The sequence below is a fragment of the Hyalella azteca genome, unplaced genomic scaffold (genome assembly GCF_000764305.2).
Source record: "Hyalella azteca isolate HAZT.00-mixed unplaced genomic scaffold, Hazt_2.0.2 contig3603, whole genome shotgun sequence".
Classification (NCBI taxonomy): Eukaryota; Metazoa; Arthropoda; class Malacostraca; order Amphipoda; family Hyalellidae; genus Hyalella; species Hyalella azteca.
Window position 1 is genome coordinate 80,207 of NW_025933847.1, and position 25,795 is coordinate 106,001.

The following is a 25,795-nucleotide window of genomic DNA, read 5'->3' on the forward strand; positions in this document are numbered from 1 at the left end:
TCACAGACCCTCAGATACGAATACTACAAACGACAGTTGATTCATTAATAGACATAGAGTTTAAGAGCTGCCTGACGTTGTACGCTGACGTTCCGACGTTCCGGTTATCTTCGGTTTCATTTTTCATTGCAGGAAATATTTGGTTCCTGCTGTAATGCAGCCAACGATCTTTAGAACATGGTAAAAATCCTGAATTTCATCTCTGTTAAGGTGTGCTTCTTAACTAATAACGTCGTTGCATCTTTAATTTTGTATTTTTAACTACAGTCGTGATAACAATTTCCAGGTTCATTAACGTTTTTAACTTAATATTGACATATATTCTTTAAATGTTCAGGTTTTTTATCGTGAAAACAAAATTGTGAGATTGTGACTTTTTGTTGCTTCTGCGATGGCGATCTTCGGTTCTTTACTCTAATCGCGTTCGGGGATCTCGTGGGGGAAACTTCATGATTTTGCTGTGGAAGTCAACTTTTATGTTAACAATTAAATTGACATTTTCCTTTTTGTTGAGAACTAAAGTACGAACGTAAAAGATGCATGCAGGTTCCATGAGTTCCCACTTATTTTCTCTGTGCCCTTGTAATTTTAGGTTTGAATTACTGTTTAAGTTTGTAATCAACTAATCATATTATTTGAATCGGCATCATGTAGCAGCTACCCTTAACTAATATGTTTGTGTTAGTTTTAACTTGTCGCGCCAAGTTTTCCTATAACAAATCAATGCTGAGTTACTCGTTAACAAAGTAAGCTGTAAGCTATTGAATAGCTGATCTTCTTTGCCTATGAAAGCACAGTTGTAAGCAGCGATTAATCATCTCTTGCTGACGAATCTTCTGCTTGCAATGCAATATTTCCTTTAATTTTTTTTTTGTAGGGGGAATGATGCTAATTCTAAGCTAGGCCAAAATTTTCATACACTCGCTTGCAATTTTTTGCTCTCCCTTGAAATTAAATCTACATGTTTTCTCACGTCGTGTATCATTCACTTGTGTCTCTCAGATGCCCCGAGTTATTGCTAGCACAATATGCTTCAAGCTTGTGTCACCTGCCTGTCTGTTTGCTCTTGTCACGCGCTAGCAGCTCTCGTCTCATTAACCCAACGATTTAACAAGTTCTGAAGTTAGCAGCTCTAATATATTACTGTTTTTTGCAATTCTAGTTACTATTTTGCATTTCATTCCAACTTGAACAATAAAGTACCGTTTTAAGCCACTCATACTGAGAAAATTTAGTCTAAGTTTAATCAAACTCTTTTTTTTTTTGGCGGGGAGGAGGTGCATGCAGAACATGTATGATTGAAAAATCGGTATGCTGTGTTCAGGTGTAAGTTAATGTTACGTGCCCATAATTTAGGCTCCTATATATACTTTCTGAATTTTACTTTCCCTAGACTTCTCGGCCTTTTTATGAGATACATACATGATAATATATATTAATTTATTTTGTGTATGCAGGTTTATTCCGTGGGTGTTTGCCTCGTCGTCTAGACGACGTTTCGTTGGCGTGCGAGCAGCAAGCGTGCGCAACAGCGTACGAGACGCCACTTTACGCACCCCGGCTCTCCGGTCACTCGGTGAACGCTCCTCGTCACATCCTCAACGCCTTACCTGAAAATTCAGACGAAGATTTATCGCTCACTTCCCTCACGTTGAGGGAAAGCATCGTTCCAGACAACCAATCGACACGTCAACCACATCCTGAAACTGCGTGCTCTATCCTTCCCGAGTCACGAGAGGCAGCCGAAAAAATATCTTCTAAGTCTGATGAAGCCAGTGTTTTGCCTCCCACGGAGACCGACTCGATTGCGGAGAACTCGTCCATGTCTGTCAAGGATTCTGACTCCGTTGCGAGCTTCTCGCCGTCCATGGGTGACTTTAGGAAAGAATACGAGCCTTTGCAAAGCGTTCTGCTGTTGCGCAGCATGCAGGGCAAAGGCCTCAGTTTGTACTTACCAAAGCATTCCCTTGGCAGTGATGACAGCGAGACTGAAGTTCTGTAAATAGTTGTACTTAATTAGCATCATTTGTACATCGATAAAATCATGCTTCATTACTTTTAGAATCTTGAGCCTTACTTTCCTCCCTTCGTTGCCGTCGCGTGTCAACAATGTTACAACTTTATTCGCTTGGGTGCTTAAGAACACCTGCTTGTGATGGATATCGTATACTGACTGAAAACCTGCTGCATATCCTGACTTCTCTGAGTTTTAGTTTAGTTGGTCATGCATTTATCGTAGTTCTTGCGTTGGTGCTCGTTTCATTACTCTTAATAGTTAAGTAAGAATTTCAATTTTGCTTTTACCATCTATTTTCATGCCAAAATATGTCCGTGGTAATTCATGCTTTATTATTTCAAGATTACTCGTATTTCAGAGATTACGTTTTCGGTTGATTTTATTCTATATTCTTCTTTTATTGAATGTATGGAAGATCGCCGTCGCTACATATTACCATGGAGGTCCCAGCTTTCCGGTAGGGTTCATTGTCAATATTGTGTGGTCGGCTGCCAATGCATTGTTATACTAAATCGTTGTTCAATAAAACACGGTTCTTCTTGCCTTACTTGTGCAGTGTCCAGTCGTATTTCAAAACTTCTGTGTAATTCCTGACAATTATTTTGAAGATCTTATGAGTTAGTACTGAAAAAAACTATCTTTCATTCTCGTACTGTTCATATAAGATATAACTAACTTCTTCACAGTCATCGATTCTTAGTTCATCACTAGGATCTCATTTCGCATGATTTTTGAAATAATTAATAAAAAAGATACTGGAACCAAGGCTTATTTGCCCGAGCTTTCTTCTCAGTTCGTCGGCTCTCCGTAGAAACTTCATCTATGATCAAAATATCCTAGCACACATTTTTAATTCGATGTAACAAACCACTTCTAGGAGTTATAAAGTCTCTGTCAATAAAATTTCAAGAGTTTCATCATCAACTAATAAAATTCTTATTTACACAGATTTTTTAAAAACTTATCACTTAACTATTTTGCGGGAAAGGCCCACAGGGAAAGTATTTAAAAAGTCATTAAATGACGCTACACTTCATACACATTTTTACTATTTTATGAACCCAAATCAGCAATGAAACACAAATTGAAGGTCGAATATATTCTGGACTATCAAACAATATTCATCACAATAAGTGGACGATTCCTACAAAGATATTTTGTACAAATTGCGATTGGTAATTCTTTAAGACAATTTAAATGAATCTATAAAACGCTCACTTCTTTGCGATGTGCTCATCTCCAGTAAATGGATATTATACTCATAACAGTTACTCGTAATTCCAAAATATCAGATATCTTAGTCGTACGTTTTAGTTCTACCTCTTCAATTTAGCGCACGATTGCACGCACTTTTCTATCCTTCACATTTGATTGCACCAAAAGGTAAAGTCGATTTGTCGCTATTACTCGCCGACACATAAGCATATTTCATGGTGCAATTTTATATAATATTAGCCGAAGTCAAGCTCCCTTCACAATTAATGGGTATTTAGTTCGTTTTCAATGGATACATGAAAATCTAATTAAGGTAGAAACAATGTACCTAAAGATTCAGTAATTTAAGCTCCCGTCGTACAAGATCCATTCATATCAGTTAGCCAACAACTTCTGACATTCCAGGCAAAGTTGACAGACATGTGTCGCCCTTTGAACCAACAACCACTTGATACAGAGCGCAAGAAACGTAGTGAGAGTTGGGTCATTTGTAAGTCATCATTTAGTTTCCTATCAGAACAATCAGAATAGCCAATTTCTTTCGCACATCCCAAGAAATGCGTATTGTTTTGGATTTTAACACAAACCTAAGAAGAGAATAGTGTACAATACCGCCGATGCGTGCAGGTCTAGTAAACTTTTTGAAGAAATTCACGGTCAGACTGCGATCTTTCTGCTATGTTTTAATTGGACGTGTCGGTGGCGTGGTTCGTTATGCGACAGTGAAATACATCTTTGAATAAAATCAAAAATAGTCATAAAAGTTGCGAGAAGCTATTTTTAACATTGATTGCAGCACAATTCATTTTACTAAACAAAATCCCCAAAAATACGCGCATTAATTCCGAATTTGTCAGCACGATCAAAACTGTGACAGAGAAAAAACACTTTAGCTGTGAAAAACGGTTTCTGCACTTGGTTTAGACTGTACCAAGTTAAGAACTGTATGGAGATATGAATCCATACTTCATTTGTTGCAGCCAAACCACCAAGTGCGGCTACTAATATTTTTGAAACATTAAAACTTATCCGAGGTACACACAGGACGTCAGGATCGAAGATAAGAGATCCTTCGAACACCACGAGAGAATAAAGGCACGGCATAGGTTGACATAAGTACATCACTGGGCTCAAGATCTTGGATTACAAACTCCCACACCGACCGCACTCATGTCCAGGAGGCAACATGTCGACGTTACCTTATGCACTTAGTGGCAAATGATTGGCTTTTCGTTGGGTCCGATAAGTATTACAGTAAGTATTATGGATACCGGAATTAAAATACATATGGTGTTGATTGAAATTTTGAAGTACATGCCACCACACAAAACCTCGTCGTAGCAGCATCAAAAGCTTTACGTGCGGAACACCGTAAGATCTGGGACCAACTCAACTTCGGATTACTTTTCATATAATATTTTTCTTTGTGTTACTGTAACAGCGTATGCACCATTGCAATGTTCAATTGATATAATCACCTATACATGCGCTTCTTCGAATTTCTGACAAAAAATTACATTTACACTTTACAAGGTTAAAACAAACAAAACTAATCTATGGGATGGCACGAGCGAACACATATTCACAAGGAGGAAACAGTTCATGCAAAGTAAGATAAAATATAATTCAATGTCTAATTATGTACATAATAAGAGGTGATACTATTTGATTATTAACGCTTACAACAAGCAACCCAAATAAGGATAAAACAAGACCACATATCAAAGTGGTAATCAAGTGATAATTGTGCTTCAGCCTGGAACTCATCCGTGTGATGAGGCTCAAGAGAGTCGGAAAATGCTGTTCTCTGGCTCGTAATATTTGCTTTCGTTTCAACTCGTAGCAATATAGATCACATAATCCTGCATCGCGTACAAACTTTCCAGCTCTTTAATTCACTCATTATAATAAATACTGGAAGAAATTCCAATATAATTACTCAGAATAATAATTCGATAATCTCTATACAACTCTTTATCTTACTGATAATTTCAAAAGCCACTTTCGTGACTGCTGACAAGTAAGAAGAGCCAAAAGTAAATTTTTAAAATTTCATAACCAAACTAAGCTACAATGAGAATCTAAAAGACAAACTAGGAAACCCACAAACTTAATAAATAAAAAATTAGATGAAATCGAAGGAACAAAGCATCTTTTGAAGTTAACAAAATGGGTTCCATTTTTCGGTTTGGCTTCCCTTATGAACTTCTAAAAACTTCTTTGCATTGCACATGCGATGGACATAATAATCTTTTTCTGAAAAAGTATCTAGATGACACTTATGCTTACAAATTTATTCATTAAAGAGATGCAATTCAGGCAGACAAAACCAGAAGCCCTCTCGATTTCTCTTTGAATTTTGAACACGTGGCCTCGCTACACCATCGTGACAAGCCGTAACGGTAGCGCAGCTCTTTAGCAGACAAATGGCATTATAACTTCATAGGAAATTTTAAATGCTGGTACTAGCATTTTGTAGCCTATAACGGCCTGTAGATGAGGGTGGTGACGCTCTTCTTCTTGTAGCGGTGAGTGGTGGAGAGCACCATCATGCCATCGCGAATGCTCAGAGCGTACATATGGTTCACGATCACGTGGTTGGGTTCAGGCAACAAAGTCGGTTCACACTGAAACAAATGCAAGAATTCATGCATAATTGACAAATGCATAATTGACTGTGAAAAAAATAGAATTGGATACTTACCTTAAATAGTCAGAAGTACAATAAATTAAAATAAATAAGTAGAGAATTGTATCCGTTTTATTACAACACTTCTCTTTAACTTCACTTCTTGTCTGTTTGTCTGTCTGCTACAAATCTTGCAATCGAAATTTAGTACCTACATTCTACTTATCATATCGATCTGAAATTTTGCACACTTGCCTAAAGTTGGAGACAATGCATGAATCAAATGGTAAAATGAATAATTTTAAGAATGAAAAAAAAATTTTCAATAGTAAAAAAACTGAATAAATAATTTTGTCAAACAAATTTTATAATTGATATTTGACACACTTTTACCAGTCCAATTGATATGAAATTTTGCACACTTGTGTGAAATTGGAGGCAATGCATGAATCAATTGACAGAATAAATAATTTTGAAACATTTTATATATTAAAAAATTGATAAATTAATTTTTTTAATATCCGAAAATTTTCATTGTACATCTGTAACATTGGAAACACTGGATTCTTTAGAAGTGTTGTCTTTAAAAATGATTTTTAAACGCATATTATTAATACTAAGACTAAGTCAATACCAGCAAATTTGTTCTAAGGAGAAATTATTATCTATGTGACAGATCAGCAAATATTCATATTCTTACCATAGTTATTAAGTAAAATTGGCTCTTAATTATTGTAGTTTGCTTAGCATTTGCATGTATTCAAACTTGTAAAATTCAAATCAGCTGGTTAATTGTGATTGCATGCAGCTGGTTAGTTGGTAGTGAAAGTGCTACCTATTTACTTTCTAATTTTGGCTGCAAATTAGGAGATGTTCATACTTTTTTTCATATTCACGTTTATTAAAAGAATGGGATGATAATATCTACTGGTTACTAAGCGTTTGCATATATCAAAACTTATAAAAACGCTTTTAGGAGCTTTAAGTGCATAAAAATTTCATTTACTAGCTTATTCTTGATGCAAATTAGGAGTTGTACGTTGAACGTACCGAGACGGGCGTGTCCTTATTGAGGATGACCTGCAGGAGGTGAGGAGGCAGCACTGGTGGATCCTTCACTTTGTCGGTAGGCTTGTATTCGGGTACAGTCTGTGCGTAACCGTCGTTATCGTCATCTGCAATACATTGCAAAAATATTTTTGAAATATGTTTTTGCAAAAGAATCAAAACAAATTATTTTGCGAATATCTATAAGAAATGCATGGCAACAGTTAAATTTTACATCAATGAAAAGATGATAGAAGTGCAGCCATGAATAGTGTGACACTTTGGACCATATGTTTACAGGGTTACCAATTGCCGTTAAATTAATATCACAGAACATCTAGAAATGAACAATTTTCACTACACTTAAAATGAGTTTCTGTTATATATCACATAGAAATTACCAGAACAAATACCTGAAGAGATATAGGATGATAATGTATATATTTAAAAAAAAGGTTGTTAGAGATAAATAAACTTTTCACTTTTATGGTGAATGTAATAATCAAAGTTACAAGAATGCATTAAAGTGGCAGAATTTACCAGCTCACCTTCTTGTTTTGCTTGCTGATTGGTATTGAATTCAAAAGGATCAGGTTGATTCAAGTCGTTAGGGTCCTTCAATAAAGAGTTTTCAAGTTCTTCAAAGTCAGCATTATTAATACTGATGACGTTGTTCTCAATGCCATCAGAGCTTACAACCTTCTCTTCATTAGGGTTGGTCTTCCATTCACCATCAACTTCAAACTTGTACTCAAATTTCCCTTCTGGTAGATCAACAATAGCCACAAAGTCCTTCTCACTGAAAGAAAAACAACAATAATTTTTATTTGATAAAGAAAATTATGCAGCAAAACATTAGGCAAACAATATAATGTGTCAAACAAACTGTAGGCAATAAAACATTTAGATCATTTTAAGCAATCACTTAATCAAATGTCTCTTAGACTTCACTATAATTAAACATATATTTTACCTAAATGTGATGGGATATGATGGAATAGATGATGCAAATTTATTAGTCACCTAACCTTTTAACCATGGGAAGTTTCTGCCAATTGTTAAATGCTCCTGAGAGAGACACATTCTGTCCTCCACCTGGCCACTTGATGACACAGGGCAGCATTTTTTTATTGTGTCCCATAGCACGGAAACGAGGAGGCTGGTCTTTTGGATCAGGTGACTGAAAAGGCAACATCAAGGTAATAAATAATTCTGAGCTTTGTTTAACTTTTTATTGCAAGATTATTGAATAAATAAATAATTTATAAGCACTAATACTTCCCAATCTCTATGTGAACATTCTTGTCACATTAAAAATTCTCTTTAAAGTTGAAATCAAACAAGTCAGCAATATATTTTATCATGAATAAAGTGACTGCCCGATTATCAATGTCCAATTTCACCTTGAGATCTTTGAAGACAGGCTCCCCCTCATCTTCTGAAGCCTGAGATTTGAGGCGACCTTCCCTTGCTGGCTTTGAGTCTATGCTAATGGGTGGCTCATCTAAACGAGGAGTAGCATGAGTTTGCCCATATTCTCTGGGCCTACGTTCACCACCATGTGATGAATGGTGATTACCCATTACAATTTTTAGATTATACACTAGTAAAAAACAAGAGTGGAAAATGGATAAACCTGAGAAAGGAATGCAGTTTAATCAATTTTTAATACTTAGGCATTGACTTGCATATTTAGCAAAATACATCCTTTGTATACATTCTACATAAAAACTGTTGAATGCATGTCCCTATTTATAATTCATAATTTGCGCAGTCCTTTGCAATGGCAGCTATATATTATATTCAGGTATCCAAATGTGCAATGTAAGATAAGAGCTCAAATGCTCAATGGCCTCACTATCACAGAAAATGCTTCTATACTCTATTTCTTTCTTCGTCTTCAACTCCTTGCAACTTTGCAAGCATAGTGAATGCATCCTTGCCAGCATAGTAGGGGTCCATACATTAAAATTTATATCTGGACACATATATAAACAAGCATCCTGGAATATATCTACTTGGCGAACAGCCACTGAATTTTTTGAGCCGTGGTTTTATTGATTTGCCAGCCATGATTCCATTTCTTCGAGCTGTGATTCCATTTTTTTGAGCCATGAATTCCATATCAAGGCCATATAAAGCCATTTACGAGGTGCGAATTTATTTGCATAGTCCATGCACATGTTACCCCAAATCTCTAATTTTACCCTTAAACAGTCAAACGGCAACAAAACATTTGTCTTTACTGTAAGCTGAACATGTGTTAATGCAGTCTTGCATGACTGCAACTATGCATGATATTCAACAAAAGGTTTAGACTTTAGGTTGACTTGTTTACATTGCAATAATTATGTTCTGCAGGATATTTTGGCAGGAACGGTAAAGTAATGCAGATTGCGGAAGTGGAAAATTTTATGAAATGACATGTTTGCGAAGTGCGAACCACAATTTTTTCAATCAAACAAAAATTTATGACATTTGAGCCGTGAGATTTCACACCGACTGAAATTATATGATAGGGTAAACACACCATATTCTGACACCTTAAGGACGTATCAAGAAATAAATGGCTATACGTAAATAGATCACCGTATGCACAACTGAAGTTCTGATTGGTTTACATCACTCTCAAAACGCACACTACGCGCCAGCAATGATGAAACGTCACAAACTGATGCCATATTTATTTAAAGGCCTTTAGAATTCAAATCTACAAAATTGCTGAATTCCGACACTGTGTGTGACTAAATGTGGCATATTGTGTGACTAATTCCAACAGCGCTTCAAAAATGTAATTTGTAATTCCTACACCCTGTGTTGAAATTCTGACACCCTGTGTCACGGCTGTGTGTCATAATTCCGACACCGTGTCGGACTTAGTTTTTATGTGTCTAAAACCGTCTCTTGAATCAATAATCTATTAATTTATTTACCAGTTAAAATCAGCAAATACAAGTATACTTAAAGGATTTCTATATACACAGTAAATAAGTCACAGACTTATTTAAATAAGTCATATTTATAAGTCTGTGACATATTTATAAGTCAGTGACAAATAAGTCTGTGACTTATTTAAAAGTCTCAAACCATAATATTCTTTCTACACAAACAGTTTATCACTATTTAGTAAAGCAAGGTCAACTATCAACTTTGATACATGTTTCAATGTTCTCACTAGTTGACTTGGACTTTTGCTCTGCGGATCTTAACATTTTCCCGCTAGAGCCTACACTACAGCCTAGACCTAGTGTTTTGCAGAAATCTAACACTAGCGCCCCTGCCCAATAGTATGACATCACTATTTCAACCATCTATGCATGCATGGATGATGGAACTAAGACGGTAAGACCAAGCTTACTATAAAGGAAAAAGTTGAGGGGTGTCAGAATTACCATTTTACCCAGTGTCGGAATATGGTGCATTTACTCTATTGCTATTAGAGCCGCAATATTTCAGAAAATAGGACTTTTCCAGCCCTGCATATAAAGAGGTGTTTAAATTTTAAATAACTTTTCATCATTTAAATCTCAGTGTGAATCAAATCTATTCATTGTTAAAATGACTTTGACATTGCCATACATCATAGTGATCATACATGAACATTGAACAGGGAGCGGGATATCCACAGTTGTTCACTGTTATTAATTTACCGCCAATTACCGGTGTCCGGTAGTGATTAACTGATTCTAAAAAATCTCTCATTTGCCAAATTGCCACTACTATCATCAGTATCATGAATCATGATTCATGACTATGATTATTGATTACTCATACTATGCATTGCAGACACAGTGGCCAGTGGGAAGTGTAAGAGGGTGGACCATGGTCCGTGGATGCTCCAATCCATTTTATTAGCTATATACCTAAACATGGCGGCAAACAAGAGATTTTTCAGAATGAGTTCATTTTTTATCTCCTCATAGGCTCATTTACTCAAGATTCAAACCAATTTCTCATGTATATATGATAATACTGCACTGGTATCCATGATATTTTACTGGTCTACCTACTTATCAATCTTGCAGACTGCAGAGACTAATAGAGTGGCAAAGTGAGGCTGCAGGGTGCAGGCTGCTGAGGCAAACCAGAGATTTTTTAGGATCAGTTCATTTGTAACTTCCTCGAGTCATGAGCCATGAGTCATGGCTCATCGTCATAGCCTCTTTGGCTGACTGCTTGAGATAAATGAAGATTTAAATCAATATCATATGTATGATAATATCATAATGCTGGAAATGGAAAATGATAATTTGATGTTTAATTCTGAATAGGTACCTAAGTCATAGTGGCAAACCAGAGATTTTTTGGAATCAGTTCATTTTTAATTTTCCTAAAACTCAAGATTTAAACCAATTTCTTAAGTATGATAATGCTGGTATCCATGATACTTTACTGGTCTACTTATAGGACTCAAAAATGAACTTGAGGGAGAGTCTAAAAAACTCTCTGCTTTGTCACTATGCCTAAGGTAATATAGGTAGTATTAGCTAATGCATAGTGACAAACCACAGATTTTTTGGAATCAGTTCATTTTTAATTTCCTCATTTACTCACAATTTAAACCAATTTCTTACGTGTGATAATGCAGGTATCCAGAATACTTTACTGGTCTACATATAGGACTCAAAAATGAACTTGAGGGAGAGTCTAAAAAACTCTCTGCTTTGCCACTATGAGCTAATGTCTATTAACACATTTCAGCATAGTGGCAAAGCAGAGTTATTTTAGACTCTCTATCAGTATCGAGTTCATTTTGAGTCTGATAACTTAGCAAGAACAAGATTAAAGTTGCAACTTGCAACTTGAGCTTGACAATGTGCAGTTTGTGGGTGGAATAAGAATGAGCTATGAATATGATAATATCTACAGGATGATTTTAAAATTTGAAGCAATAGTTTATCAGATAATTCAGATTTCAGATGAGAGATTGACATTTTTCATGCTTGAACATTGATCCTGTTCGGCTGTTCTTGCAGCCTGTGAGCCTGCCAAAAGTTCAACTTGAAGATGTTAAATTTCGGGCCCTAACCTGCGGCCCTTTAGACTCTCAAAAAGATAGATATGTTATTTCCTCCTCAGTCCTCAACTTCATTTATCAAATTGAAGGATAAATTACGAAATTAGGCCTCGGGAGTCGGGATTGCACTCTCACTCTGCAGTCAGCCCAGAAACCATAAAATTAGGCAAGGACCTAAGTTTTGCGGATAGAGTTCTGAGAATTTGTCCTTCATAAGTGAAGCGCCACCAGTTCACATTTCGAATGCTTCGAAGAAGAGTTGAAAAAAACGACATCATGACTGAAAAATATGCAATTGTTTAATCAACATCATGAATAAACAATATGCAATTGGGTTGTCATTAATAATTTTTTGGCCCAAATTTACAGAACGCTTTTCATATACATGTACAACTTCATTCCTCTAGTCTAACGACTACGAGCTCCTGCGTAGACGATCAGCTATTTATTAGTCTTAGATCAGCTACAATGGTCTTTCAGCTCAAAACTGAAAACCACAACTAATAAATTCTGCAACAACTTATAACAAATTGATACGTTGCTGTTGCAGCCACTACAACTTTCGTTCAAATGAGCTACATTCATAAGAGGCCAGTAAAGGTAGTCAGTTTTGTGGCAGTCATGAATAGAAGCCCAAAACGCATTCTGGTTGATTTATTCTTCATTTGGTTGATAAGTGCTACGTTTTAGAAAATTCACTGGTAAGCTGTTGTTTGTTAAAATACTGAATCTCTGTGAAGTTTGAAGTTGACGGAGATTTAAAATTGTTTGGCAATTAAAGCCAGGATATAGTAACAATTATACAACAGACCGGGACAAGACTTGTGAACTTGTATGAATCGGGACAAGGGCCAGCCCGGCCCTGAACCTGCCCTACTCCTGCTCCCTTTAGCCACGTTTTATTCCCTCAATCCGTAATAAATAATAATGAAATTGAATATATGGTTCCACATGCTTATTGCGCAGTCGCGACGATTTCTTTTATTTTTTTAAACTCATCTCCCTTGCAAATAAAACGGTAAAACGGGCGAATTCAGTCCCGTAGCAACGTTTTATTCCCTCAATTCGTAACCAATAATTATGAAATTAAATACATGGAGTCACATGCTTATTGCGCAGTCGCGATCATTTTTTTACATTTTTACATAAGAAGGCAGTACCATAAGGGTTCATACGAGCATACCAAACCAATTCATTTCTGGTAGAATACCAGACTGGGCCCATACCAGAATAATACCAGATCGTGGGCCCGGTCATTAAAAATTCATAAACGACGATTTTGAAGTCGAGGTCTTCGCAGGTTAGGTTAAGTCTACCAAGTTCTTTTTTCAGTAAAAAAAGAACTTTGCTGACTTAACCTTGAGGTCCCTCGATGAGGAAATAAAACGTGGCTACCTGACTGAATTCACCCGTTTGTAGCCGTTTTACCGTTTTATTTGCAAAGGAGATGAGGCTAAAAATGAATAATAATATGCGTTTAAAAATTACTTTTTATAGACAACACTTCTGAACAATCCAGTGTCTTGGATGTTACATGTGTACAATGAATTTCTAATTTTATTTTCAAATATTGAAAAGAAAAATTATATTTCAAAATTTTTTAAGATATAAAAATTTAGTAGATTTCCAAGATTATTTATTCTGTCAATTGAATCATGCATTGTCTCCAACTTTACGCAAGTGTTCCAAATTTCAGATCGATTGGACAGGTAGAAGTGTGTTAAATATCGATCATAAGATTTGTAGCAGACAGACAGACAAACAAACAAGAAGTGAAGTTAAAGAGAAGTCTTGTAAGAAAGTTACTGAGCTAATTACTATAATCTGAAACTGAACACAAACCATTTCTTCTAGTTAACGCGATCAAACGATAGGAGTCTTAATTATATTATACCCCAGAATAAATAAAAAATTACTGGGCATTTTACTACAGTCTTCAACTGAACACAAGCAATTTCTGCTTGTGAACACGATCAAACGTTAGGAGACTCAAATATATTATACCATAGAATATAAAAATATTGCTGAGACAAGCAATTTCTGCTTGTGAACACGATCAAACGATGGGAGACTTAAATATATTATACCTTAGAATATAAAAAGTTACTGAACTTATTACTATAATCTTAAACTGAACACAAGCGATATTTTCCAGTTAGCGCGATCAAACGATAGGAGACTTAAATATATTATACCCTAGAATAAATGAAAAATTACTGGGCATATTACTATAGTCTTGAACTGAACATAAGCAATTTCTGCTTGTGAACACGAGAAAACGTGAGGAGACTAAAATATATTATACCTTAGAATATAAAAAAGTTACTGAGGTTATTACTATAATCTTAAACTGAACACAAGCGATGTCTTTTACTTAACGCGATCAAACGATAGGAGACCCATAAATAATTTACCTTAGAATAAATAAAAAATTACTGGGCATATTACTAAAGTCTTGAACTGAACACAAGCAATTTCTGCTTGTGAACACGATCAAACGATAGGAGACTTATATATATTATAACTGAGAATATGAAAGAGTTACTGAGCTTATTACTATAATTATAAACTGAACACAAACGAATTTTTCTAGTTAACGCGATCAAACGATAGGAGACTTAAATATACTATACCCTAGAATAAATAAAAATTACTGGGCATATTTTTATAGTCTTTAACTGAACACAAACAATTTCTGCTTGTGAACACGATCAAACGTTAGGAGACTTAAATATATTATACCTTAGAATTTGAACAAATTTACTGAGCTTATTAATATAATCTTAAACTGAACACAAGTGATATCTTCTAGTTAACGTGATCAAACAATAGGAGACTTGAATATATTATTCCCTACAATAAATCAAAAATGACCGGGCATTTTACTATAGTCATGAACCGTACACAAGCAATTTCTGCTTGTGAACACGATCAAACGTTTGAAGACATAAATATATTACACCTTAGAATGCAAAAAAAGTTACTGCGCTTATTACTATAATCTTAAACTGAACACAAGCGATATTTTCTAGTAAGCGCGATCAAACGATAGGAGCTTTAAATATATTATACTCTAGAATAAATAAAAAATTACTGGGCATATTACTATAGTCTTCAACTGAAAGCAAGCAATTTCTGCTTGTGAACACGATCAAACGTTAGGAAACTTAAATGTGGAGCTTCAAAATTCTTTTATGATATCAAAATTTTGTAAATTTCAAAATTATTTATTCTGTCAATTGATTCATGCATTGTCTCTAACTTTATGCAATTGTGCCAAATTTCAGATCAATTCGACAGGTCAAATTGTGTCATATATGGATTATAAGATTTGTGGCAGACGAAATTATTTTTAATTTTTTTTTAATAATAAGAAAAAGAAATTTAATTTATAAAATTATTTATTCTGTAAATTGATTCATGCATTGTCTCCAACTTTACGCAAGTGTGCAAAATTTCAGTTCGATTGGACAGGTAGAAGTGTGTTAAATATCGATTATAAGATTTGTAGCAGACAGACAGACAGACAAACAAGAAGTGAAGTTAAAGAGAAGTCTTGTAATAATAATAATATACATTTGAAAATTACTTTTTAAAGACAACACTTCTAAAGAATCCAGCGTCTCCAATGTTAAAGATGTACCGTACAATGAATTTCTTATTTTATTTTCTAATAATAAAAAATTAATTTCTCGATTTTTTTAATATTTAAAAAATTTTTCAAAGTTATTTATTTTGTCAGTTGATTCATGCATTGCCTCCGACTTCGCACAAGTGTGTAAAATTTCAGATTAATTGGACAGGTAAAAATGTGTCAAATATCAGTTATAAGATTTGTAGCTAACAAGATTATTTTTTCAATTTTTTAACATAAAAAAATTAATTATCAAAATCATTTGTTTGGTCATTTGATTCTTGCATTGTCTTCAACTTTATTCAAGTGTGCAAAATTTCAGATCAATAGGATAAGTATAAATGTGTTAAATTTCGAAAATAAGATTTGTAGCAGACAGACAGACAGACAAACAAACAAGAAGTGAAGTTAAAGAGAAGTGTTGTAAAAATTTCATAATTATTGGTTACGAATTGAGGGAATAAAACGTGGCTAAAGGGAGAGTAGGTGTAGGGCAGGTTCAGGGCCGGGCTGGCCCACGCTGTAACCCACACTAACGCCCACGCGCTTTTGTCCGACCGGTTGGATCGGAGTAGTGCATAGGTAATCGTACCTCGACTTAATATTATGATATAAAACATAGCTTCTGTGAAGTTTGAAGTCGATAGAGATTTAAAATTGTTGATCAATTAAAGTCAGGATATAGTAACAAATAACAATTATACAAACGTACAAGATAAATCTGTCTTGCACTGTAGAAAATTTAAGGCTGAATACGACTTGAAAATGTTTGTATGTCAAGTAAATAAGGGGAATTTTTTCGTGTGTAAATAAGAGGAGATGCCACTTAGATTCTGCAGCGAATGGAAAGTTTAGCTTGACAGAGGAAGGAAGCGCAACTAAGAACGATTGAAAAATAATGAACAAAGTTTGGTTGACGGAAGTGAAAGAAGGCAACCAAGAACGAGTATGTAAACCGTGGAATTATCAACATTCGCATCACGGCTCAACCTCTCCTGTGATATAGTATGAAATTAAAGAGTGATGTAGAGGGAAATATGAACCAGATTCCCAACTCACTCAATCAATAGTTTGTTCACCTTATTTATATTTTTCAGAATTTGTGTTGTTTGTGGGTGTGTCTGAAGCCTGAGGCTGATACCTTGAATGCGTAGGTGCAATCATTATGTATACATTTAATATATAGGACGCAAAATTTATACATATATATATATGTTTGGATTATAAAATTACAGGAATTATTAAGACTTTACAACGCCCGCTTATTTGACTAACAATTGAAAAAGTTAACAATTGAAAAGTTTAAGAAATAATAGACATATTGAATAAAAAAACAAAGAGGCATGGAAATCTTGCAGATATTTTTTTAGAGACTTCAGTACAAGAAAATTGTGTCTTTGTTCCAGCAATGTTTGCCCAATTTTATCTGCAAAACGTGTTTACTGCATACCTGAAACTTTTAAACCGTTCACACTTGCTTTTAATTTCATCAATAGTGAATATATTACGAGAAAATAATTATGCATAGACTGAATGACGTTTCTTTCTGAAGGTATTATATTCTCATCTAGCCTCGCACGGGCGTCAATTTCCGCTCGCGCTGAGATCACTACGTGAGAAGGCTGAATCCCTTCTCTTCGGCAGTTCGGCCTTCCTGGCCTCATTCGGGAAGTTGATTTCAAAGGAGACGGATCGCCAGGAAATGATGGTGAGTTTAGTACTTTTTTTTCGCGTTCGTTAACGCTATTTAACCTTAAGTATATACAAGTTATTTAAATTAACATAATGTTTTTGATTTAATTACTGTAGTGGTATACGCTACAGTCACTACTTATTGAGACTTCGCTTGAGAAGTTGAGCTAGCCTATGAGTCACGGGTGGCGGTGGGCAGTCGCCATCTTGTGTGCTCTTTGTGCGATGCAATGAGAAATTTTAGGACTGAAATTGCGTCATAGGCAAAACCTTAGGACTAAAGTTAAGAGGCAATTGCCAATTAGGCCTACTATTTATTACATTTTTCTCAATTAGGTGTAGGTGCTCTACTGCTCCTTGCAAGTTTGCACTAAATAAAAACAAGAATTACCTATTCTTTCGTTAAATTGTCGGTTGACCATCGGGCATCGGAAATGGTATCATTGGTATGTAGTTTGTTTTATTGAAAAAGAATTTCAAAATTAGGATTTGCATTTATAATCAAATCTGAAAAGTCAAATTGTATGTAGCTATTTGCATTTTCCTTAGATAGTGAATTTAATGCTGTCGTAACTCTTGAGCACACTTCAACTTGTGTACCTAATCCTAAAATCATTAAATGCAGCTGGTGTTGATTCTTAATTCAATTAGCCTATCAAGTACACTTATTTGCCTTGGCCCATTAGAATCTTATTTTTCAGCTGTAGGCCTGTAGCCAGTAACGTATGTAACCTTATCGCTTATCTCAGCTTCCTGAGACTGAAAATTAGATGAACTTTATTGAATGAGAAAAGCTGATACCTACCTAGGATCATAGTGACAAACCAGAGATTTTTTAGAATCAGTTCATTTTCAATTTCCTCATTTAGCCTACCTAAGATTTAAACTAATTTCTTATGTATGATAATGCTGGTATCCATGATACTTTACTGGTCTAGCCTACTTATAGGACTCAAAAATGAACTTGAGGGAGAGTCTAAAAAACTCTATGCTTTGCCACTATGCCTAGGATTGTGGTTAGAAATTGATCAGCTCATCAGCAGCCTGTGAGCCTGAATTGCCTGATTGGACAGGTAGGCTAGGTACTAGGTAGAACTAGTAGATGTGTGTTGAAAAAGATTAAATTTATATAAATTACTTTTTAACACTTCTGAAGAGGCCTTTGTCTAATGTTACACATGTAAATTGTCTCTGATGTTACACATGTAAAATGAATTTATTTTATGATTTTTATCTTTAAATGTTTAAAAACTAGGCTATATACCTATATATTTTCCATTTTTCACTAATTAATTTTTCATTTTTTAAACTATTTATTCTGTCAATTGATTCAATCATTGTCTTGAACTTTACTCAAGTGTGCAAAATTTCAGATTAGATTGGACAGAAAGAACCTAAAAGTGCATTAAATATTGATTAAAAGATTTGTGGCAGACAAACAACCAAACCAGAATTAAAGTTAAAGAGAAGCATTGTACAAATGAACTGATTCTACAAAATTCTGGTTTGGCATCTTTTGGTTTGATGATGCTAGAAATAGATTTCCATTTTTTAAATTACCAACAATTGTTAATTGTTTGACATTGTAGATAATTTGGAGCAGGTTGATTATACAAGTATGATTTTTCTATAAAGTTCAGCCACTTTAATGTAAATAATTGTGAAGAAATTAGAAGTCATTGAACTGGTCATTAGCCAATAGCCTTATAACTCATTTACTTGTAGAAGTTGTATTGTTCAGTTGAAATGGTATCAAGATGTGAATTTCTATTTTTTAAAGCTTGTTACACCCTATCACAATTGCAGTAGGTAATTTCTTTCATTCAATGTTTGAAATTGAAACTGACCTTTACCAAAATTGTTGAGTAAGGTCAGTCTGACATGTTCAGCATAATATTAAAATAAGCTTATTGAAATAATCACTCCCCTTGTGACTAAATAAACCGTTATATAATTGTACAATTGTATATAACTGGCTGAAATTTTCCATAAGCCTGGACATTATTCCCATTCATGGGTGGGCCAGAGTGTTTAGTGTCTTAATGACCAGTTTTTCTAGTCTAGAACTAGTCTAGGGTGGACTGAGGTCCTGTGTGTAGTCTGTGGTTCAGGTCTGCAGCTCTGAGCACACTAGTCTTTCCCTTTGAGATATTTTTATTTTGTGATGTAACATTGCAAATTGAGAGATTGCTGCATAAAACTTGTAGATGGTTTCGATGCATTTAATCTAATGATGAATTCATGGATCTTGCAGATGGAGTTTGTGAAAATTTATTATTACACGGCAAGGTTTGCCCAAGTTTTTGATGATGGGTCCTGAATACAATGTATATGAAGTCTGCAATGATGCCAATTACAATGGAAAATTCCTTTCACCTGGGCCTCCAATCTTCAAGCAAGAAGTGAAATGAGTCCATCTCAGGCTGTTGGAATTTAACCCAGTTCACATGGTGAGACTTCATTTCATGATTAAAATATTCTTTATTTTTTAATTTTCTTTATTTTGCTTGTCTTAAGACTTACTGTAGTTTTTTTTTTTGTTATACAAACTTGATTCAGATGATGTGATGTCATCTACATACATTTCATGAGATCATATGTACGAAAACCATTTAAACTTCAATTGCACAGGCTTCACCTGCTTTTCTTTTGTGTGTGAAAAAAAAATCTTAATGTCAGAAGTACATTACCTGCAAAAGCAATTTGAAACTTTGTTGGGTTAATAGAAGTGTAGTATAGATTCATATCTATTTTTGGAAAGTATACATACAATTTTATTATGAGGTTGTATGATTAGAAAGCCTGAACTTAGGCTTTTGCTCAAATCATGTAAAACGTTCTGATATCACAAATTCTTTCTGTATGTTGCCAAGTAAAAAGGACCTGCTGTTTGAGTACGTATAAGAACAACACTTAGTTTAATATCATTCTCATTTCAATTTATTCTTTAAAGGGAGTGTCTTGGCCAGAAATAGAAAATTTTGCAGTTTTTTAGGCTCTTGTAAAGGTTCAGAAACTGCGCATCTAAAGAGCCCAAAGCCATGTTTGTGTGTTTATTTGTTCGTTCAGGAGATCAGGAGAGCCATGTAAGCGCAAGTTGAATTTATACCTTCAATGATCTCAAATTTCATTTTTTTGTTCTCCTGAAAAGTTGGGATTTTCATCTTAAAAACCTATCTCGTCCTATGATTTATAAATAATACAGCATTGAGAGGCATACCATTCAATTTGTACAAAAAATTATCCAGAGATCCTCCAGACATTTTTTTCGATTATTTTTCGTTATGAATATCGATAGAAAAAATGGGGGAGGGGTCAAAATTGAAAAAAAAAAAATAAAAAAATTACAGGAGTATCTTTAGATATGGTCTTGCGCATCAAATGGCATCAAAGCATCAAATGGCATCAAATGATACGTCTCTCCATGTTGTAGCTTGAAAATCCAAGGAGGAGATTGTTTTTTGCGTCTCCCTCTTTTTTTTTTTTGGCTGTTTTCTATTATTTCAAGTTTTATTGAAGTTTCAAAATGCCACGTCCGTAAATAAGTTTTTTTTTATAAGCTCTCCTTAAGCAGCTGAGATATCAACTTTCATTAAATCTCAATACACACGTTTCTGATTATACTTGATGGTTGCATCTTCAATGAAAAACAAAAAAAAAAAAAAAACTAAAACCTGAATGTTGTTAACCTGTTTTCATTCATTCCTATGTGTTAATATATATCATAACATTTATAGCATACACGATTTGTTAATAATTAGCATGCATTAGATGAACATATACATAGTTGATGTCTCCTGACATTTTTTTCTTGAATAAAATGTTGAAATATTGTGTAGTTAATAGTAAACTGGAAGAACACAAGTCCTTGTGCATGATTGGTGTGGTCAGTAATTTTTGAAATGCACAACTATCAATGTTCCCATTGATAGTTGTGCACAATTTTCACATAATCTTAGTTCATTGTAAAACTAATAAAATTTATCTTGCAGGTTGGTGTGACGCTTTCACAGAAAATCGTGTCTTGGCGCATCTCCATGAATCGTGTCCCACGCATCTCACCGATCGGAGATGCGCTATTACCGAGGGAGTAACAAGAAACCTGGTTGCCTGGGCTCCGAGAATCACCAGCTTGATTGACTTTTACATTAATATCGGTTGTTGAAAGTGATGGATTTTGAATATTGTTGGTTTTGATTTCTAAATCCAATTGTTATGTCCTTCTTATGGCCATTTTCTGTATGAATGGTTGTGATGTGTATCTGACCCATTGTGCCTCTCCCGTGCCAGCTGGGGTAAAGTTAAGGTGGCCGGTTTGCTGATACGCTGACCTGCCATGCACATGCCTGCAAGACTGCCGTGCAGCTGCTGCTACCCATGTTCTGGGGGTAACACTTTTCTTCATGTCAGTATGTTATGATATATGATCATACGTCTGCTATCGTGCTTTTTGTAATGGATATGTTTAAACTCAAAATATGGAGATTTATTTGGATTAAGATATCACTCGTCCCTGATCGCTCTTCATTCTAATCGCTTGACGTTGCCATTGCATGCAACCATAGCTATCTAAGGGTCGTTCTGGCTTAGTTCTGTGCGCAATTTGTCCCTTAGCTTCATTTTTTTCTGAATTACTTACATGCGAGCCAAATGTTTTACGGAGTCCACGAATTTTTCTCGAAAAATTCCCTCAACTTTCACCATGTCCCGAGATGGCTTGCCTCGCTTCTCTTTAGCACCCAGCTCCTCGCCCTGTTGGCTGCTGGAGTTGCTTCATGCCTTGTGCCGTCTTCTGGATGTAGACTCGAGGTTATGCTATGACGCCAGATATGCTGTCGTTGTAAGGTGGTAACTTTTAAAGAGGTGATTTTTTTTGTCGTGATAAATGCATATTTTAGAAAGTAATATTGTTCTTTGTCCCTATAAGTCATTAAAGATCCGATGGCCTTGTTTGGCCATGTTGATTTTGTTAATTCCTTTGATAAAAACGTCGTGCAATTATATTTGGCTTTTTCCGCCTCTCGTGTCAAGTATTTTTTTGTGAGCTTTTTTCAAAATATATGAAAATTTTCGTATTCATCTTGTTGATTAAATCCCTAACAGGCGGCAGCTGTGCCATGGTCAATTAGATTTCTGCCCCCTGCGGCGTCCATCCACACTCCACCTTAAAGCATAACATCTCCACCATTGCTGTGCCATACCAAGCAAAACGAACTTCCTTCCGCCTAGTCCGAACCAGCATCTTTTCGAGAATATCGAAACAGCCACCGTGATGGGTTTGCTTAGGAGCCTGAAGAATATTCGATAAAAATGCTAATTAATTTCTCGACCGAATTGAGTCCGCTTGATCAAATCTAGAAATCTTTCAGAAATGGATCTTTACTCATCCGCAGGCAATTCTGCTGTTGACGTTTGAGATCTTGGGGAAAGAATGTCGAGAAAGAACTACGTATCACGAGCATCAGTCTTCTTATTCGACAGCGCAACATTTTCATCTGCAGTTAAAGGGAGAATCTATTTATGCTAAAACTTCTGCTAATTCAAAGTTTCTTGTCACTGTCAGCGAATACTTGATATGTGGTAAAGTTACGTACTTGGGAAAATATAAAAAAAAAAGAATTGACTTAGTTGTCCGTCGATATTACTGTATCTCTTTCAACAGGTGTTTGGCTGAGCTACAGACAGCCTGTAATTATCCTGCTGCTACTTCAGCTGACAGCTATTGTATTATCGAGTAACCGTTGACCACCAGTCACGTTATCAAGCGGTGCAGATAAGTAATCTGGTAGCGCTAGTGGTGTTACCTGCAACTAGTCTTTTTCCCCCATGACCATAAATCGAAAATATTGGAAAATTTGAAATGTTCTCAATTTAAATGTGATCTCAACTGTTTTCGGTAGCGGCAATGTATAAACAAGAATTATTTGATTCATAAACGTCACCGTATCGACACTAATTTGATCATTTGGATATATTTCACAAAACCTTGGCTTGAGCACGAATTATTGAAATTTCTCAAGTTTCAAAAGGAAGGAAGGCAACAAAAACGCCATGAGCGAATCGCAAACCGTGCCAACGGATACCAGGTCCAGGTACCCATAATAATTTGCTCATGCTTTTTTGTGCATATGTTGACTTTCGAAATTTTGCTGTTCAATGGGATTTAATTTGAAATGAATACCTGCTTTCACCATTTTGCACAGAGCTCCAAGTTGCGTTCATCATCTTACTGCAATTGACCCCAAATTCGTTGTCGAAATTTTAAAGTCCGTCATAAAAGTAGAAGTACCCAGCATATGGTTTGGAAACTGAAGTTTGTGACATGGTGAGGCCAAATGTTTGTCTTCTCCGGAACTTCACGATTCATCCCCAATCGAAAAATTCAGCACGGTTTGTAATTCCCGAACGCGAGGAGCAACACAGCACATCACTATTCGGTTTGATGTTGATTTCAGGTTTGGATAAAATGTCTGAAGACGTCAGTCGTGCAGTTATACTGAAGAACGTAAGCGATATGTAGACAATTCCAGTCGTGTATGCACGAGTTCAGGAGCGTTTCGTTATTACTATAAGTATCCCTCGGCAGGATTGCGATGGCCTACAGACATGCTGTCAAGAGCGGTCCCTATCCTGTGCTTCGGGTGGTAATTGTATTGAAAAAAGTACCCGTTGATTTATAGTGCCGAATTGGCCTTATTTCAGGCCGCGAAATAGCGATAGAAAGTTGATTACTTACTGCAAAGCTTCCTACGAAAATTCTTGCCATTCATCTGCGTTCCTAATTGATATTATTTACAAACCCGTTGATGGTGCCGTATTTTTGTTAAGGCATAGATTTTTGTTTTGTGTATTACTCAGAATATTGTCATTTTTTAAATCTGCCCTTTTTTAGTTCGCTAGAATATTTACTCGGGTCGTGCTCTGTTCCGAGTTTGGACTCATGAGGAAAATTTGTGTGGTTCATTTATTTATCGACAGGCAGCCTGCGCATCATCACTTGTGGAGTCCAGTGCGAGCGAGCCTTGCTATCGGATTTGGGACGACGATAATATCTACTTCGCTCGAGAAATTGCAGGATTCGGAGTACTGACTAAGGATATCAGTTTTGATGAGAAAAACGAGTTGTGCATGCAAAAACCAAAATTTTATAGACCAATATGAACATGAAATTACTGAATTACTTGGAATTCTGAGGAAATTTTCCTGGAATATATACAGCATCTCCATAAACCGTCATTGAAATGTGTATTTGTATACAACTCTTTGAACAGAGCCCGTGTGTAAGATCATTGTCCGTTGTCAGATCAATGTACATAAATTTATTATAATGCGGCAGGTCTAGTTCTACCAACTGTAGAGCGGAGCGACAGCTGCATCAAGCAACGCTTGCTGCAGTTTGTAAACACAGGCCTTCCCTCCAGCACATGGTCAGCAGATAACAGTTGTGAAAATTCTCGGAACTGGATGCTCGTCGTCCGTCAGAATTATCTTGAACTTAACCCTCTACCGCCTGACATGAGTAACCGGAGCAATATTGTCACACAAGCTTATCCACAAAGGATACATCGCTAGTGAGCGCAAAATGACTCACTAATGGTTGCGCCACGTACGACAACTTCAAAATGGTCTCTGTTGCGTATAAACGTCATCAGGTTGCTACTCGCAATAGTTTACATATAATTTAAGTTGCAGGTTATATTCCTGGAGTGCCACACGGCGGTAGAGGGTTAACTAGTGACACACCTTCACTCTCTTGGTGGGTTCAATTGCCATGCGCTCATTCGCACCGTCCTTGTAGTGGAGCGTAAGATATTTGCTGCTCAACTATACTCATTTTAATGGTGCTGGATTTTGGTTTGTCAAGAAATACGTTTTCTAATGCTCAAGTTCCCTATTTTCGCCCCCCTTCCTAAGTTATTCTAAGAGATGAGGAATGAAGCTGGAGTCACTAAACGCTACTATCGACACGGGTTCAACTTGCTCGAAATATGGTATCTATAGTTATCAAGCCGGTGTCTAGAATGATATATGGCATTAGTTGCATCACTATTTCAGAGTGCAGTTGTAGACTTGTATGGAAACCATTTATGATAGTACTTGAATGATGAAAAATTCAATGTGTGATATGTACGGTTGTTTGCCCTCCTTGTTTGTCTCTCAGAGCTGATCGTGTGCTACAACGGACGTGATGTACCTCCTGCATTACCTTTCATCTACAGCGTGGGCTTACGTGTGAATTTCCCTTGAGCCAGAAGAGAATTGAGCCACCAGTTCACCGAAGCGTATGCAAATTCATCCATGTACTACCGTCAGTTGTATAGTCCCCGCTCCCTGTGGACGGAAGTTACTCCGCTCTTTAATCTTTGTAAACTTCTTGTCGAGCGAAATCGCATAATGCTACGGCTGCTGCTCGTATGGTCGTGTTGTATGCATCTACTGTCGATGAAAGCTAGTGCTCTGGATCGCAGCTGCAACATCCTTCCCATCACTCTTCGAGACCTGAATCGCTCCAAGTATAGTTTGTTGTCAATTGAATTAATGAAT

At 35.9% G+C, this 25,795-nt stretch overlaps 2 protein-coding genes and 1 long non-coding RNA gene across 7 annotated transcripts in view; 2 read left to right on the plus strand and 1 right to left on the minus strand.

Annotated features, from left to right (window-relative positions):
* LOC108672575 overlaps positions 1 to 2,778 on the plus strand; it is a 66,217-nt gene extending 63,439 nt beyond the window's left edge. For 3 of the 5 annotated variants that reach the window (XM_018160272.1, XM_047879675.1, XM_047879676.1), the window contains one exon: positions 1,458 to 2,778. In XM_018160272.1, coding sequence (XP_018015761.1) covers positions 1,458 to 2,002 — 545 coding nt within the window. In that variant the 3' untranslated portion in view covers positions 2,003 to 2,778. Of the gene's footprint in view, positions 1 to 132; positions 181 to 1,457 lie in introns of all 5 variants that reach the window. The other 2 variants (XM_018160273.2, XM_018160274.1) reach the window with 2 other exon arrangements.
* A 323-nt stretch (positions 2,779 to 3,101) lies between these two features.
* Positions 3,102 to 8,546, minus strand: LOC108672579 (5'-AMP-activated protein kinase subunit beta-1). Its single transcript, XM_018160276.1, has 5 exons — positions 8,312 to 8,546; positions 7,937 to 8,088; positions 7,457 to 7,707; positions 6,912 to 7,036; positions 3,102 to 5,859 (listed from the first exon to the last, which is right to left on the minus strand). The coding sequence occupies exons 1-5, from the start codon at positions 8,489 to 8,491 to the stop codon at positions 5,713 to 5,715; spliced, it is 855 nt and encodes a 284-aa protein (XP_018015765.1). The 5' UTR covers positions 8,492 to 8,546; the 3' UTR covers positions 3,102 to 5,712.
* Positions 8,547 to 17,212: 8,666 nt separating this feature from the next.
* On the plus strand, positions 17,213 to 24,812 carry LOC108672576. Its single transcript, XR_001930903.2, has 4 exons — positions 17,213 to 17,267; positions 19,506 to 19,701; positions 21,244 to 24,334; positions 24,588 to 24,812. It is a non-coding gene; the product is annotated as an uncharacterized LOC108672576 (long non-coding RNA).
* Positions 24,813 to 25,795: the final 983 nt, after the last annotated feature.